The sequence below is a fragment of the Scyliorhinus torazame genome, chromosome 15 (assembly GCF_047496885.1).
Source record: "Scyliorhinus torazame isolate Kashiwa2021f chromosome 15, sScyTor2.1, whole genome shotgun sequence".
Taxonomy (NCBI): Eukaryota; Metazoa; Chordata; class Chondrichthyes; order Carcharhiniformes; family Scyliorhinidae; genus Scyliorhinus; species Scyliorhinus torazame.
Window position 1 is genome coordinate 53,071,722 of NC_092721.1, and position 14,984 is coordinate 53,086,705.

The window sequence follows — 14,984 nt, forward strand, 5'->3', positions numbered from 1 at the left end:
GGTTTTAGTTTAGGCAGGTACCATGGTCGGCGCAGGCTTGGAGGGCCTGTTACTGTGCTGTATTGTTCTTTGTTCTTTGTCCTGTTCCGTAGTCATTTCTAAACATTATGATATAATGAACACTGTCCCCTGTACTGGGCAACATTCAAGAAGGTAATTAGATAAAATAGAATATAGTTGCTGCGTGCTCCAGATTACATCCTCTGCGTAAAACTATTAGATCCTCCCAGCTTGAGTATCCCTGGGAGATCTACTAGATATTTTCAATATTCCAAATGACGATGGAATGATTCTAGTGAAGAATCCAATCTTCGGGTTCAGTTTTTGAGTGTTAATGTTGTCGGGATACCTGAACTACTGCTGCATACAAATCTATCAACCAATATTTTTTTCAGGTTATTATTTTGGCAGCGTTTTCAATTCGATGGTAGACCTATTTTGAACTTACCCAATCAGTATTTACAGAACATGTTGCCTTTAGTGTGTGCATTAAGGTGTTAAATTGCTCACCAAGAAAGTGTGCCTGTCTCTAAATTCACTTTCCATTCAATATTGTGCTGGATTTGATCACACACATGAGATTGTGGACCCGGTTGATGTTGCTTTCCTGGAAATATCGTTTAACAGCTTTGAAAATGTTTAACGTGTGGGGAGAGCCGCCTGTGCTACTTACCATATTTAAAGATGTTGAACAGAGTGAATATCCTGTGACGTAAGGTAACTGATCAGAGCACAAGTTTCAGTTAAGTTCAGTTTGACTTTTTCCCCAGAGAAATTGAGGTTACGATGCACACCCTGCCGAGGGCTGGCTGCTTTTAGCTTCTCTAAAACCGAATGATACAAGAAAAGACAATCTGCTGAATTAGAATTAAGTTGTTTAAAATCACAACCAGTCGACTAGACCATTACCATTCGAAATTCCTAGGTATGCCGAATATGACAGTTGAAATCGTTGCCTTCATGCTGTCCGTTTCTGGCTTTATCTTGGTATCTTCAACATTGCCCACAGACTATTGGAAAGTCTCTTCCATCGACGGCACAGTTATCACCACTGCCACTTTCTGGGCTAATCTTTGGAAAACGTGTGTGACAGATTCCACTGGAGTCTCCAACTGCAAAGACTTCCCGTCCATGCTGGCACTCGACGGTTCGTGATTTTAACAAATAATCAATCTGATTAATCCTTTCTTGTTCCTGGTCCGCTGCTTGCTCTGTACTTGCCGCAGGCGTAATCATATCGAGCAGGCAGATTCCTGTTTGCACTTTCTGGGTCTATTGTTCATTCAATTCCTGTCCAACTGCGTGCGAGTAGAATGTTCTCGAAATAGAGGAATTTGCGATGTCTTGATTTTGGACATTTTGAAGGGAAGGGATTTTATCCGCTGTCGAAGATTTCTTGATTTTTTTAAAAAGAAGCTGAAAATGCTAGAATTACAAAGGAAGCCCGTAAGCATCTGAATTAAAAAGCTGGATCGACATTAGGGTTCTGGATGGTTCTTTACTAATGGATAAACTATTTTTTCTCAGAGTCTTACAAACCTGAGATAAGTGCAGGAATGTGCAGATTACCAATATTTGCAGTCTTGCCTATCGCTTTGTAATTTACCTCTGCTGTTCCAACTTTCTATATCATATTGTAAAAGAAGAATGCACCATGTATGATACATCATAGAATACACCATGTATCTTACACCATGTAAGAGGTTGAATGTCTTGTCAAGAGGGAAAAGGAAGCGTATGTAAGGATGAGAAAACAAGGTTCAGTTGGGTCGCTTGAGGGTTACAAGGTAGCAAGGAATGAGCTAAAAAAAAAAGAGCTTAGGAGAGCTAGGAGGGGGCATGAGAAGTCCTTGGCGGGTCGGATCAAGGAAAAACCCAAGGCTTTTTACTCTTATGTGAGAAATAAAAGAATGACCAGGGTGAGGGTAGGGCCGGTCAAGGACAGGAGTGGGAACATGGAGTCAGAAGAAATAGGAGAGGCGTTGAATGAATACTTTTCTTCAGTGTTCACCCAGGAGAGGGGCCATGTTTTTGAGGATGAGAGTGTGATACAGGTGGGTAGGCTGGAGGAGGGAGATGTTCTGAGGAAGGATGTATTAGCAATTTTGAAAAACCTGAGGGTCGACAAGTCCCCTGGGCCAGATGGGATATATCCAAGGATTCTTTGGGAGGCAAGGGATGAAATTGCAGAGCCTTTGGTCTTGCCTCACAAAATTGATTGAATTCTTTGAGGAGGTAACTAAGTGTGTAGATGAAGGTAGAGCAGTTGATGTCGTTCGTATACATGGATTTTAGTAAGGCGTTTGATAAGGTTCCCCATGGTCGGCTCATGAAGAAAGTAAGGAGGTGTGGGATAGAGGGAAATTTGGCCAATTGAATAAGTAACTGGCTATCACATAGAAGACAGAGGGTGGTGGTGGATGGAAAATTTTCAGACTGGAGACCAGTTACCAGCGGTGTACCACAGGGATCAGTGCTGGGTCCTCTGCTATTTGTGATTTTTATCAATGACTTGGAGGAGGGGGTTGAAGGGTGGGTCAGTAAATTTGCTGATGACACCAAGGTTGGTGGAGTAGTGGATGAGGTGGAGGGCTGTTGTAGGCTGCAAAGAGACATTGATAGGATGCAGAGCTGGGCCGAAAAATGGTAGATGGAGTTTAACCCTGATAAGTGCGAGGTGATTCATTTTGGTCAAAAAATAATTGAATGCGGATTACAGGGTCAACGTCAGGGTTCTGAGGAATGTGGAGGAAGAGAGAGATCTTGGGGATCATGTCCACAGATCTCTGAAGGTTGCCACTCAAGTGGATAGAGCCGTGAAGAAGGCTTATAATGTGTTAGCGTTTATTAACAGGGGGCTTGAGTTTAAGAGCCGCGGAGTTATGCTGCAACTATACATGACCCTGGTGAGACCACATTTGGAGTATTGTGTGCAGTTCTGGTCACCTCATTATTGGAAGGATGTGGAAGCATTGGAAAGGGTGCAACGGAGATTTACCAGGATGCTGCCTGGTTTGCAAGATAAGTCTTATGAGGAAAGGTTGAGGGAGCTAGGGCTTTTCTCTTTGGAGCGGAGGAGGATGAGAGGCAACTTAAAGGTTTATAAGATGATGAGGGGATAGATAGAGTGGACGTTCAGAGACTATTTCCTCGGGTGGGTGTAGCTGTTACAAGGGGGTATAACTATAAGATTCAGGGTGGGAGATATAGGAGGGATGTCCGAGGTAGGTTCTTTACTCAGAGTGGTTCGGGTGTGGAATGGACTGCCTGCTGTGACAGTGGAGTCGGACACTTTAGGAACTTTCAAGCGGTTATTGGATAGGCACATGGAGCACACCAGAATGACAGAGAGTGGGATAGCTTGATCTTGGTTTCGGACAATGCCCGACACAACATCGAGGGCCGAAGGGCCTGTTCTGTGCTGTACTGTTCTATGTTCTATGTATTATACACCATGTATTCTACATCATGTATTATATATCACATAGTATACACCATGTATTATACACCATGTATTATACATCATGTATAGTACACCATGTATAATACACCATGTATGATACATATGTATTATGCATCAGGTATTTTACATCAAGTATAATACATCATGAATTATACACCATGTATTGTACACCATGTATTACACACCATGTATCATACATCATGTATCTTACACCATGTATTATACATCATTTATCTAAGAACATGTATTACACATCTTGTAATATACATCATGTTTTATACATTATGTGTTATGCACCTTGTATTGGATATCTTATATTATACACCTTGTATTATTCACCATGTATTACACACCTTATGTAATACTGTGATGAATGCAGGATTGTGGATATATTGGATTATAATCTGGCAATTTAAGGGTAAAAGCCTGGGTTGGAATGTGTTTGAATGCAGTAGTCATATTTTTAAAAATAATCTTGTTTTGCTGAGTCTGTCTTCCCAGTACTTTTCTTAAGCCACCAACACTGCAACTTCATATGTCCAACTTTACTATAATGAAAACATCGGTTTTCTTTTTACTCTGAGGCACTTTCTTTTACATCACCAACTGACCTCCTTTGCATTGACCAACTGTGAATTTCTCATTTCCCTAGTTTCAATCCTTCACAGATTGAAATTGATGTTGAAAACCAGGCCTTGCTTTGTGAACCAATTGAAAATCATCTGTCATATCTGCTGCCAGTCTAACAGTTTGAACCCTTAGCTCTTCCGCATCAATTCTGTGGGAAGAGACTCTTTAAAATCCTGCAATATGACTTCCGGTGGTGGCCATGGAGGAGTAGGTCGCACATTTGATAGCTCCCGCCTGTGACGGACTTTTGGACCTTTTTCCCCCGTTCTTTTCCGTATTTTATGGGATAAATCGGTGAAGAGTGGGACAGTAAGGAGAAAGCCCCCTCCGGTGTATGGAGAATTGAACCAGAAGTGGCTGTGTGAGAAGACAAAGTTCTATAAGGAAGACGCGAGCAGAGCTGGCAACGCGGGAAAGCATGGCGGAGAGCAAGGGCCGCGGGGAGACGGCACAGTGGTCGACGGAGCAGCTGGTGAAGTTTTTCGAAGATTGCTTCGCCAAGCTGAAAAAGGACATGCTGGACCTGATTAAGGCTTTGATTGATCAAGTTGTGTAGAATCAAGAGACCCACGGGAGAGCGATCCAGGAGGTGGAGAAAAAGGTGTCCGAGCACGAGGAGTACATAACTGAGACCAAGGTGGAGATGATGAACGACCACCAGAAAAGAATGCAGGAGGCAGAATCTTAGAATTGTCGGCCTCCCTGAAGGCAGCGAGGGATCGGATGCAAGGACTAATGTGACGGACATGCTGGAGAAGTTGATGGGGGCTGAGGCGTTCCCTCGGCCCCTGGAAGGGAATAGAATGCACAGAGCTATTGAAAAGAAGCCCCAAGCGAACGAGCCGCCGAGGGCCATGGTGGTACGCTTTCACCTTTTCCTGGACAAGGAACACGTTTTGCGGTGGGCCAAGAAAGAACGGAGCAGCAAATGGGAGAACTGTGAGCTGCGCATTTATCAGGACCTGGGCGCGGATCTGGCCAAGAGGCTGGGTTTAATCGGGCAAAAATGGCCCTCTTTAAGAACGGTGTTATGGGAGAGGTGTTTTCAGAACCCCAAAAATGTATCATGGAGTTCAACCAACCTCCCCCTTTAATGTACTGTTGCTTTTCCGAGCACACGGCTTGTTCCCTAGGCGTGGGATTCTAATTATGGACACGTGGGTTTTTAAACACAAAACAATGTTTATTCCATGAACTCAACTTAACCTTTGAAATAAACATTGGATCACTTAACACCCCTTACTTCAAAGATAACCCCGAAAATATTACAACACTAAATAATCCTTCAGTTATTCCTTTCAACATCCAAGAGACTTAACACCTTTAAACAGAAACACATCAGGTTAAAGGCTTTACTATTATGAGTTTAAATCACCCAAATGATCCAGTGATAGTCTTTCAGGGTAGAGATCACAGCAGATCCAGCTCACTGCAAACACAGACACATCCAAGCTCTTTCAAACTGAAACTAAAACTAAACTGCAAAATGTCTGATCGAAAGCCCAGCTCCACCCACACTCTGACATCACTGCATTTCTTAAAGGTACATTGCATAAACATCCATTTCTTAAAGGCACTCTCACGTGACGTTTGGGATGCTGTACCCGGCCCGTCTGTGGGTCACACATGAGGAACGGGACTTCTACTTTGACACACCAGACGAAGTATGGACTTCTATTAAAGAAAAGAGGCTGGAGGCAAATTAAAAGACACTGAAGCCTTGGAGAAGTACTGTGGTGATTTGTTGTGCTGGGTTGTATAAATATAAGTAGTGCTATGTGTAATAAGGGGCTCTTTGGATGGCAAAAGGTAACTTTGTCTTGCAGGGAGCTGGTTAGAGGGGGGATGGGCTTTGGGGTTGGTTCTGTTTTTTGGGTGATTATTTTTCTAAAGTGGCTGTTTATTCACTGTTTTTTCTGATGTTTGTTTACTGGGGAATGTGATGCTTTTAAAATGTTTATCCATGTGGGGTGAGAGGGGAGAGAACAATGGGAGACAAACTGCTTGGTGCCGGGGCGGGCGCTATCAAGTCAGCAACAAGTCAGTTCTCGGAAGCGTAGTGGGGGGTGAGCAGGTGTTAAGCTGGAGCTTGACTTGGGAGGGGGTTGGGTTTCTAGTGTTGTTGCTAGGGGGAGGGAGAGGGGGGTGAGCTGCTTTGCTGACAGGGGAGGAACTGTTACTAGGGGGCAAAGGTCGGGAATGGCGACTGCCCGAGGGGGGGCTCGAGGAGGCAAGCTAGAGGCTGGCCTAAAAAGAATGATGGCTAGTCGGCAGGGGGGGAGGGGTGGGGGGGGGTGGCTGGAAGCCCCCCGATCAGGCTGATTACATGGAACATCATAGGGCTGAATGGGCCGGTCAAGAGGGCTCGCATGTTTGCGCATTTGAGGGGGCTGAAATGCTACAAGAGACACACCTAAAGGTTACAGACCAGACGAGATTGAGAAAGGGGTGGGTTGGCCAAGTATTCCACTCAGGACTGGACTGAAAGACCAGGGGGGTAGCGATCTTGATCAGCAAACAAGTAGCATTTGAGGCTGGGAGAATCGTGTCAGACAAGGGGGGGTAGGTACATAATGGTGAGTGGGAAGCTGGAGGGGGTGCGGGTGGTACTTCTGAACATATATGCTCCGAATTGGGACGACGGGTAATTTATGAAGCGGGTGTTAGGTAAGATCCCAGACTTAAGTTACATAACCTGATCATGGGAGGGGACTTCAACACAGTCATTGATCCGGAATTGGACCGGTCAAAATCCAGGACAGGGAGGAGGCCGTCTGCGGCAAAGGAATTGAAGGGTTTTACGGAACAGATGGAGGGAGGAGACCCATGGACGCGGGGCTACTGAGGGAGCGGCGGAGGTTACAGGCGGAGTTTGGGCTGTTGACCACAGGGAAAGTGGTGGAACAGTTGAGGAAGGCAAGGGGAGGGGGTTTATGAGTACGGGGAAAAGGCAAGCAGAATGTTGGCGCACCAGCTCAGAAAAAGGGAGGCGGCCAGGGAGATACGTAAAGTAGAGTAGAGGCGGAAATACTGTCCTGGACCCAGCGGGGGTGAACGAGGTGTTTAAGGACTTCTATAGTAAATTATATGAGTTGGAACCCCCGTCTGGGGTGGAGGGGATGAGGCAGTTTTTGAATCAGTTGACGTTTCCGAGGGTAGATGAGGATCTGGTGGAGGGGCTGGGAGCCCCAATTGAGATTGAGGAAATAATCAAGGGGCTGGAGGGCATGTAGTCGGGTAAGGCCCCGGGGCCTGACGGCTACCCAGTGGAATTGTATAAGAAATTTTCAGAGATATTGATCCCACTGCTGGTGAGGACATTTAATGAAGCAAGGGAGAAGGGAGTCCTCCCCCCAACAATGTCGCAGGCCTCGATTTCATTGATCCTGAAACGGGAGAAGGATCCGGAGCAATGCGGGTCATACAGGCCAATTTCTCTACTGAATGTGGACGCCAAACCACTGGTTAAGATACTGGACACAAGGATAGAGGATTGTGTCCTGGGGGGTGATAGGGGAAGACCAGACAGGATTTGTAAAGGGCAGGCAACTCAAGGCCAATGTTCAAAGCCTTTTGAATGTTGTTATGATGTCCTCAGAAGGAGAGGAGTTGGAGGTGGTGGTAGCAATGGATGCGGAGAAGGCTTTTGATCGGGTGGAGTGGAATTGCCTGTGGGAGGCGCTGGGAAGGTTTGGGTTTGGTGAGGGCTTTACTGACTGGGTGCGGTTGCTCTTCAGGCACCAGTAGCGAGTGTGCGTACGAACCGGCTGAGGTCTTGGTACTTTAAACTACACTGAGGGACGAGGCAAAGGTGCCCTCTCTCCCCGTTACAGCTTGCTCTGGCCATAGAGCCATTGGCCATGGTGTTAAGAGCCTCTAGGCACTGGAAAGGGCTGATTTGGGGGAGGGGGGGCAGGGGGGGCGGTGGTTGTGGTAAACCACTGTTACTGTATTATATATATTGTGGTAAACCACTGTTAGTGTATTGTATATATATATCTTTTGTTTTTAAATAGTTTTTATTAAGGTTTTCATAAAATATCAATAACAAAATGAAAAAAGAACCCAACAGGGTTAAGTACAAAACACAGTCTAGAAAAGCAACCCTCCATACCCCCCTCCCCCATGTACATAAATGATAAATTAACATTAACACCCCGACTTAACACAACAGGTATATACACCTCCTCAGACCCTTCAGTGCAAATAACAACAACAAAAATAAAGTAAACCCCCCCCCCCCACCCCCGAGTTGCTGCTGCCATTGACCAATGTCTACCGTTCTGCTAGAAAGTCTAAGAACGGTTGCCACCGCCTAAAGAACCCTTGTACCGACCCTCTCAAGGTGAATTTCACCCGCTCCAATTTAATGAACCCTGCCATATCGCTGATCCAGGATTCCATGCTTGGGGGCCTCACATCCTTCCACTGAAGAAGAATCCTGTCTCTGCTGGCTCCGCCTGTGGCTCCTCACCTCAGGCTCTGTATAAAGGTGGCCGACCTCTGGCCCTGCCCCAGTTCGGGATCAGTTGCCAGCAGGTTCTCGTTTAGCTTAGTAAAGCCACAGTTTTGTTCCACAACTCGTCTTTGTTATAATTGATGACACATCAATTTAATAAGCTAAACGATTAAGATGGATGCAAGCCTGATTGACTGGAACTGGACCCCCAAGCAGCCACTGCGACATTCGAGCACTGCTTCGGAGCTTACCTTGAATCTGCCGCCGACGCCAACGCCGGCATCCACAAGCTTCGAGTCCTCAACCCTTGGGTCAGTCCGCAGGTTTTCCTCCTTATCAGGGACGCTGCCTCATATGCGGAGGCGATACCGCTGCAGAAAATTAGGTGTACGCTAGGCATCTCCTTGCCACGAGGCATCAACACCCCGGAGAATCACAGGCCGAATTCCTGCGTGCCTTGCGGGTACTCGGCCGGAACTGTAGTTGTCAGGCGGTATCGGCTGTTCAGCACACGGAGCTGCTGATCAGGGACGCCTATGTCGCTGGCATAAAATCTAACTACATCCACCAGCACCAGCTAGAAGAGGGTGAAGAAGAAGCTAGAAGACGCCAAGAGACAGTGCAGCTCTCGATTTCACTGGAAGTGGCCTTCCATAACATGGATGCCTTCATCTCCGACCACGCGGCACCCTCGTGGGCGTCGTGGGTGCCGCCATCACCCGACCCGGGTGCGTCGCAAGCCTGTGCCGCGCATGAATCCGCCAACTCCGGAGGCCCGAGATGCTACTTCTGTGGCCAGGGTATGCACCCCAGACAGCGCTGCCCAGCACGGAGCCCGATCTGCAACGGGTGCGGAAAGAAGGGCCACTTCGCCAAAGTCTGCCAGGCCAGACCTGTTCCTAAAGTTTCCAGACCCAGCAGCAGCAGCGCTGCGTGTTGCCTGTCGGGACTGCCCCATCTACCACGTCATCCGCCACGTGCGACCCGTGGAGGCCTCCATCTTCGACGCCACCCACCACGTGCGACCCGTGGGGACCGCCACCTTGAAATCGCCTCCCGGAACCCCTGCTCACCCTGTCGTACGCTGTCCTCCGCTACTCTCGACCAGCCCACCCACCTTCTGAAGCTCGCCTCAATCACCCTCGACCAGTCTCGACCTCATCAGCTCACTAAATCCATGATGGCCGTCTGGATCAACGGGCACGCGACGACCTGCCTCTTCGACTCCGGGAGCACTGACAGCTTCATCCACCCAGATACGGGAAGGTGTTGCTCCCTCCCAATTTTACCCACGACCCAGAAAATCTCCCTGGCTTCCAGATCACATTCCGTGGAGATCCGGGGGTACTGTGTCACAACCCTTTCGGTACAGGGCGTAGAGTACGCTAATTTCAAGCTCTACGCCTCGCTCATCTCTGCGCTGCCCTATTACTGGGTCTTGATTTTCAGTGCCACCTCCGAAGCCTTACCTTGAAGTTCGGTGGACACCTGCCTCCCCTCACTGCCTGTAGCCTCGCGACCCTTAAGGTCAATCCATCCTCGCTCTTCGCTAACCTCACCCTGGACTGTAAGCCCGTCGCCACTAGGAGCAGACGATACAGCGCCCTGTCTCAGGTCAGAGGTCCAGCGACTCCTGCGGGAAGGGATCATAGAGGCCAGTACCAGCCCCTGGAGAGCCCAAGTGGTGGTCATCAAGACTGGGGAGAAGCACCAGATAGTCATCGACTACAGTCAGACGATCAACCGGTATACGCAACTCGATGCGTACCCCCTTCCCCGCATATCTGATATGGTCAATCAGATTGCGCAGTATCGAGTCTTGTCCACTGTTGACTTGAAGTCCGCGTACCACCAACTCACTATCCTCCCGGAGGACCGCCAATACACTGCCTTCAAGGCAGATGGGCACCTCTACCACTTCCTCAGGGTCGCCTTCGGCATCATCAATGGGGTCTCGGTCTTCCAATGAGTGATGGACCAAATGGTTGACCGTATGGGCTGCGGGTCACGTTCCCGTATCTGGATAATGGCACCATCTGCAGCCATGACCAGCAGGACCATGACGCTAACCTTCGACATTTCCTCCACATATAATAAGGAGAAATGCGTTTTCCGCACAACCCGCCCGCCATCCTTGGCTACGTGGTGGAAAACGGGGTCCTGGGGCCCCACCCCGGCTGCATGCGCCCCCTCCTGGAACTTCCCCTCCCCCACTGCCCCAAGGCCCTGGGGTTCTTCTCCTATTATGCCCAGTGGGTCCCCAATTATGCGGACAAGACCCGCCCACTCATTAAATCTACCATTTTTCCCCTGACGGCTGAGGCCCGCCTGGCCTTCAACCGCATCAAGGCAGATATTACCAAAGCCGCGATGCACGCAGTAGACGAGTCCATCCCGTTCCAGGTGGAGAGCGATGCGTCTGAATTTGCCCTGGCCGCTACCCTCAACCAGGTGGGCAGGCCCGTGGCTTTCTTCTCCCGTACCCTCCAGGGCTCCGAAATTTGACACTCCTCCGTCGAAAAGGATGCCCAAGCCATTGTAGAAGCTGTGCGACATTGGAGGCATTAACTGGCCGGCAGGCGATTCACTCTCCTCACTGACCAACGGTCGGTTGCCTTCATGTTCAATAACACACAGTGGGGCAAGATCAAGAATGACAAGATCCTGAGATGGAGGATCGAACTCTCCACCTACAATTACGATATCTTGTATCGACCTGGGAAGCTCAATGAGCCCCCAGATGCCCTATCCAGCGGTACATGTGCCATCGCACAAGTCGACCGACTTCGGGCCCTCCACAATGACCTCTGTCCCCCGGGGGTCACCCATTCTTTTCATTTCGTCAAGGCCCGCAACCTGCCTTCCTCCATCGAGGAGGTCAGGACCATGACCAGGGACTGCCAGGCCTGCAAATCACACTTCTATCGGCCAGACAGAGCGCACCTGGTAAAGGCTTCCTGCCCTTTGAGCGCCTTAGCATTGACTTCAAAGGGCCCCTCCCCTCCACTGACCGTAATGTGTACTTCCTCAACATTATTGATGAGTACTCACGTTTCCCTTTCGCCATCCCATGCGCTGACATGACCTCTGCCACTGTCATCAAGGCCCTGCACAGTCTCTTCATCTTATTCAGTTTCCCCACCTACATCCATAGCGATCGGGGTTCCTCTTTCATGAGTGACGAGTTGCATCAGTTCCTGCTTAGCAAGGGCATCACCTCAAGCAGGACTACCAGCTACAACCCCCGGGCAAATGGACAGGTGGAGAGGGAGAACGCGACGGTCTGGAAGGCCGTCCTTCTTGCCCTACGGTCTTGAAGTCTCCCGCTGGCAGGAGGTCCTTCTCGATGCGCTCCACGCCATCCGGTCACTCCTGTGCACTGCCACCAATGAGACCCCTCACGAATGAATGTTTGTCTTCCTCAGGAAGTCCACCTCAGGGGTCTCGCTCCCGTCCTGGCTGACAGTCCCAGGGCCCTTCCTCCTTCGGAAGCATGTGAAGAGTCATAAATCGGATCCCCTGATCAAAAGGGTTCTTCTCCTCCATCCCAACCCACAATATGCCTACGTGGCACACCATGACCAAATTTGAAGGTAGGCTAGCCAGTAACATTAGGAATGATAGTAAAAGTTTCTTTAAATACATTAAAAACAAACGGGAGGCAAAAGTTGACATTGGGCCGCTCCAAAATGACGCTGGTAATTTTGTGATGAGAGACAAGGAAATAGCCGAGGAACTGAATAAGTACTTTGCGTCAGTCTTCACAGTAGAAGACATGAGTAATATCCCAACAATTCCGGAGAGTCAGGGACAGAGTTGAATATGGTAGCCATCACAAAGGAGAAAGTGCTGGAGAAACTAAGAGGTCTAAAAATTGACAAATCTCTGGGCCCAGATGGGCTACATCCTAGAGTTCTAAAGGAGAGAGCTGAAGAAATAGTGGAGGCGTTGGTGATGATGTTTCAACAGTCACTGGAGTCAGGGAAAGTACCAGAGGATTGGAAAATCGCTGTTGTAACCCCCCTGTTCAAGTAGGGAACAAGGAAAAAGATGGAAAATTATAGGCCAATTAGCCTAACCTCGGTTGTTGGCAAGATTCTAGAATCCATTGTTAAGGATGAGATTTCTAAATTCTTGGAAGTGCAGGATCGGATTAGGACAAGTCAGCATGGATTTAGTAAGGGAAGGTCGTGCCTGACAAACCTGTTAGAGTTCTTTGAAGAGATAACAAATAGGTTAGACCAAGGAGAGCCAATGGATGTTATCTATCTTGACTTCCAAAAGGCCTTTGATAAGGTGCCTCACGGGAGACTGCTGAGTAAAATAAGGGTCCATGGTATTCGAGGCAAGGTACTAACATGGATTGACGATTGGCTGTCAGGCAGAAGGCAGAGAGTTGGGATAAAAGGTTATTTTTCGGAATGGCAACCGGTGACGAGTGGTGTTCCGCAGGGTTCAGTGTTGGGGCCACCGCTGTTCTCTTTATATATTAACGATCTAGATGACGGGACTGAGGGCATTCTGGCTAAGTTTGCCGATAATACAAAGATAGGTGGAGGGGCAGGTAGTATGGAGGAGGTGGGGAGGCTTCAGAAAGATTTAGACAGTTTAGGAGAGTGGTCCAAGAAATGGCTGATGAAATTCAACGTGGGCAAGTGCGAGGTCTTGCACTTTGGAAAAAAGAATAGAGTCGTGGACTATTTTCTAAACGGTGACAAAATTCATAATGCTGAAGTGCAACGGGACTTGGGAGTCCTAGTCCAGGATTCTCTAAAGGTAAACTTGCAGGTTGAGTCCGTAATTAAGAAAGCAAATGCAATGTTGTCATTCATCTCCAGAGGCTTGGAATATAAAAGCAGGGATGTACTTCTGAAGCTTTGTAAAGCATTAGTTAGGCCCCATTTAGAATACTGTGAGCAATTTTGGGCCCCACACCTCAGGAAGGACATACTGGCACTGGAGCGGGTCCAGCGGAGATTCACACGGATGATCCCAGGAATGGTAGGTCTAACATACGATGAACGTCTGAGGATCCTGGGATTATATTCATTGGAGTTTAGGAGGTTGAGGGGAGATCTAATAGAAACTTACAAGATAATGAATGGCTTAGATAGGGTGGATGTAGGGAAGTTGTTTCCATTAGCTGGGGAGATTAGGACCCGGGGGCACAGCCTTAGAATAAAAGGGAGTCACTTTAGAACAGAGATGAGGAGAAATTTCTTCAGCCAGAGAGTGGTGGGTCTGTGGAATTCATTGCCACAGAGGGCGGTGGAGGCCGGGACGTTGAGTGTCTTTAAGACAGAAGTGAATAAATTCTTGATTTCTCGAGGAATTAAGGGCTATGGAGAGAGAGCGGGTAAATGGAGTTGAAATCAGCCATGATTGAATGGTGGAGTGGACACGATGGGCCGAATGGCCTTACTTCCACTCCTATGTCTTATGGTCTTATGGTCTTATGACGGGTGACAGGACACAGTCTCCCTTCGGGATTTGGCACCCGCAGGTTCCCCAGTGACCATCACCACCACCCCCGACCCTGCACCATCTCCCTCCACCGCTACTCAGCTACTTTGGAATATGGCACCCGCAGGCCCCTCAGTGACCATCACCACAACCCCCGCCCCTACACCGTCTCCCTCTCCACCGACTCAACTACTGGACGAAGAAGAAGCCGACACTCTCCCGGACACGCAGGTCTCGATACCAGTGCCCACACCACAGCCGGGACTGAGGCATTCACGGCGGAAAGTCAAAGCTCCCGACAGACTCGATCTTTAAGTCCACTTCACCCCCGCTGGACTCTTTTTTTTAACGGGGGTGAATGTGGTAAACCACTTACTGTATTATATATATTGTGGTAAACCACTGTTACTGTATTATATGTATTGTGGTAAACCACTGTTACTGTATTGCATATATTGTTTGTTGTCTCTGCTGGCTCCGCCTGTGGCTCCTCCCCTCAGGCTCTGTATAAAGGTGGCCGACCTCTGGCCCTGCCCCAGTTCGGGATCAGTCGCCAGCAGGTTCTCGTTTAGCTTATTAAAGCCACAGTTTTGTTCCACAACTCGACTTTGTTATAATTGATGGCACATCAGTGGTGGAGCACCGGGTCTCACTTTACGCAGGTGACCTACTCTTGTACATTTCAGACCCGTTGAAGGGAATGGGTGAAGTAATGCGAATCTTGGGGGACTTTGGCAATTTTTCGGGGTATAAATTGAACATGGGGAAAAGCGAGATGTTCGCGATCCAGGCTTGAGGACAGGAGAACAGACTGGGAGAGCTGCCGCTTAGAATGGCAGGGAAGAGCTTTCGATATCTGTGAATCCAGGTGGCCCGGGAATGGGAGGCACTGCACAAGTTAAACCTATCCCGGTTGGTAGAACAAATGGAAGGGGACTTTAAGAGATGGGATATGCTCCCGCTATCACT

At 48.5% G+C, this 14,984-nt stretch overlaps 1 protein-coding gene across 2 annotated transcripts in view; it reads left to right on the forward strand.

Moving 5' to 3' along the window:
• Positions 1–784: 784 nt before the first annotated feature.
• Positions 785–14,984, forward strand: part of LOC140391594 (claudin-10-like) — a 120,320-nt gene continuing 106,120 nt past the window's right edge. For both annotated transcript variants that reach the window (XM_072476240.1, XM_072476241.1), the window contains exon 1: positions 785–1,147. In XM_072476240.1, the coding sequence (XP_072332341.1) occupies positions 928–1,147 (220 nt within the window). In that variant the 5' untranslated portion in view covers positions 785–927. The remainder of the gene's footprint in view (positions 1,148–14,984) is intronic.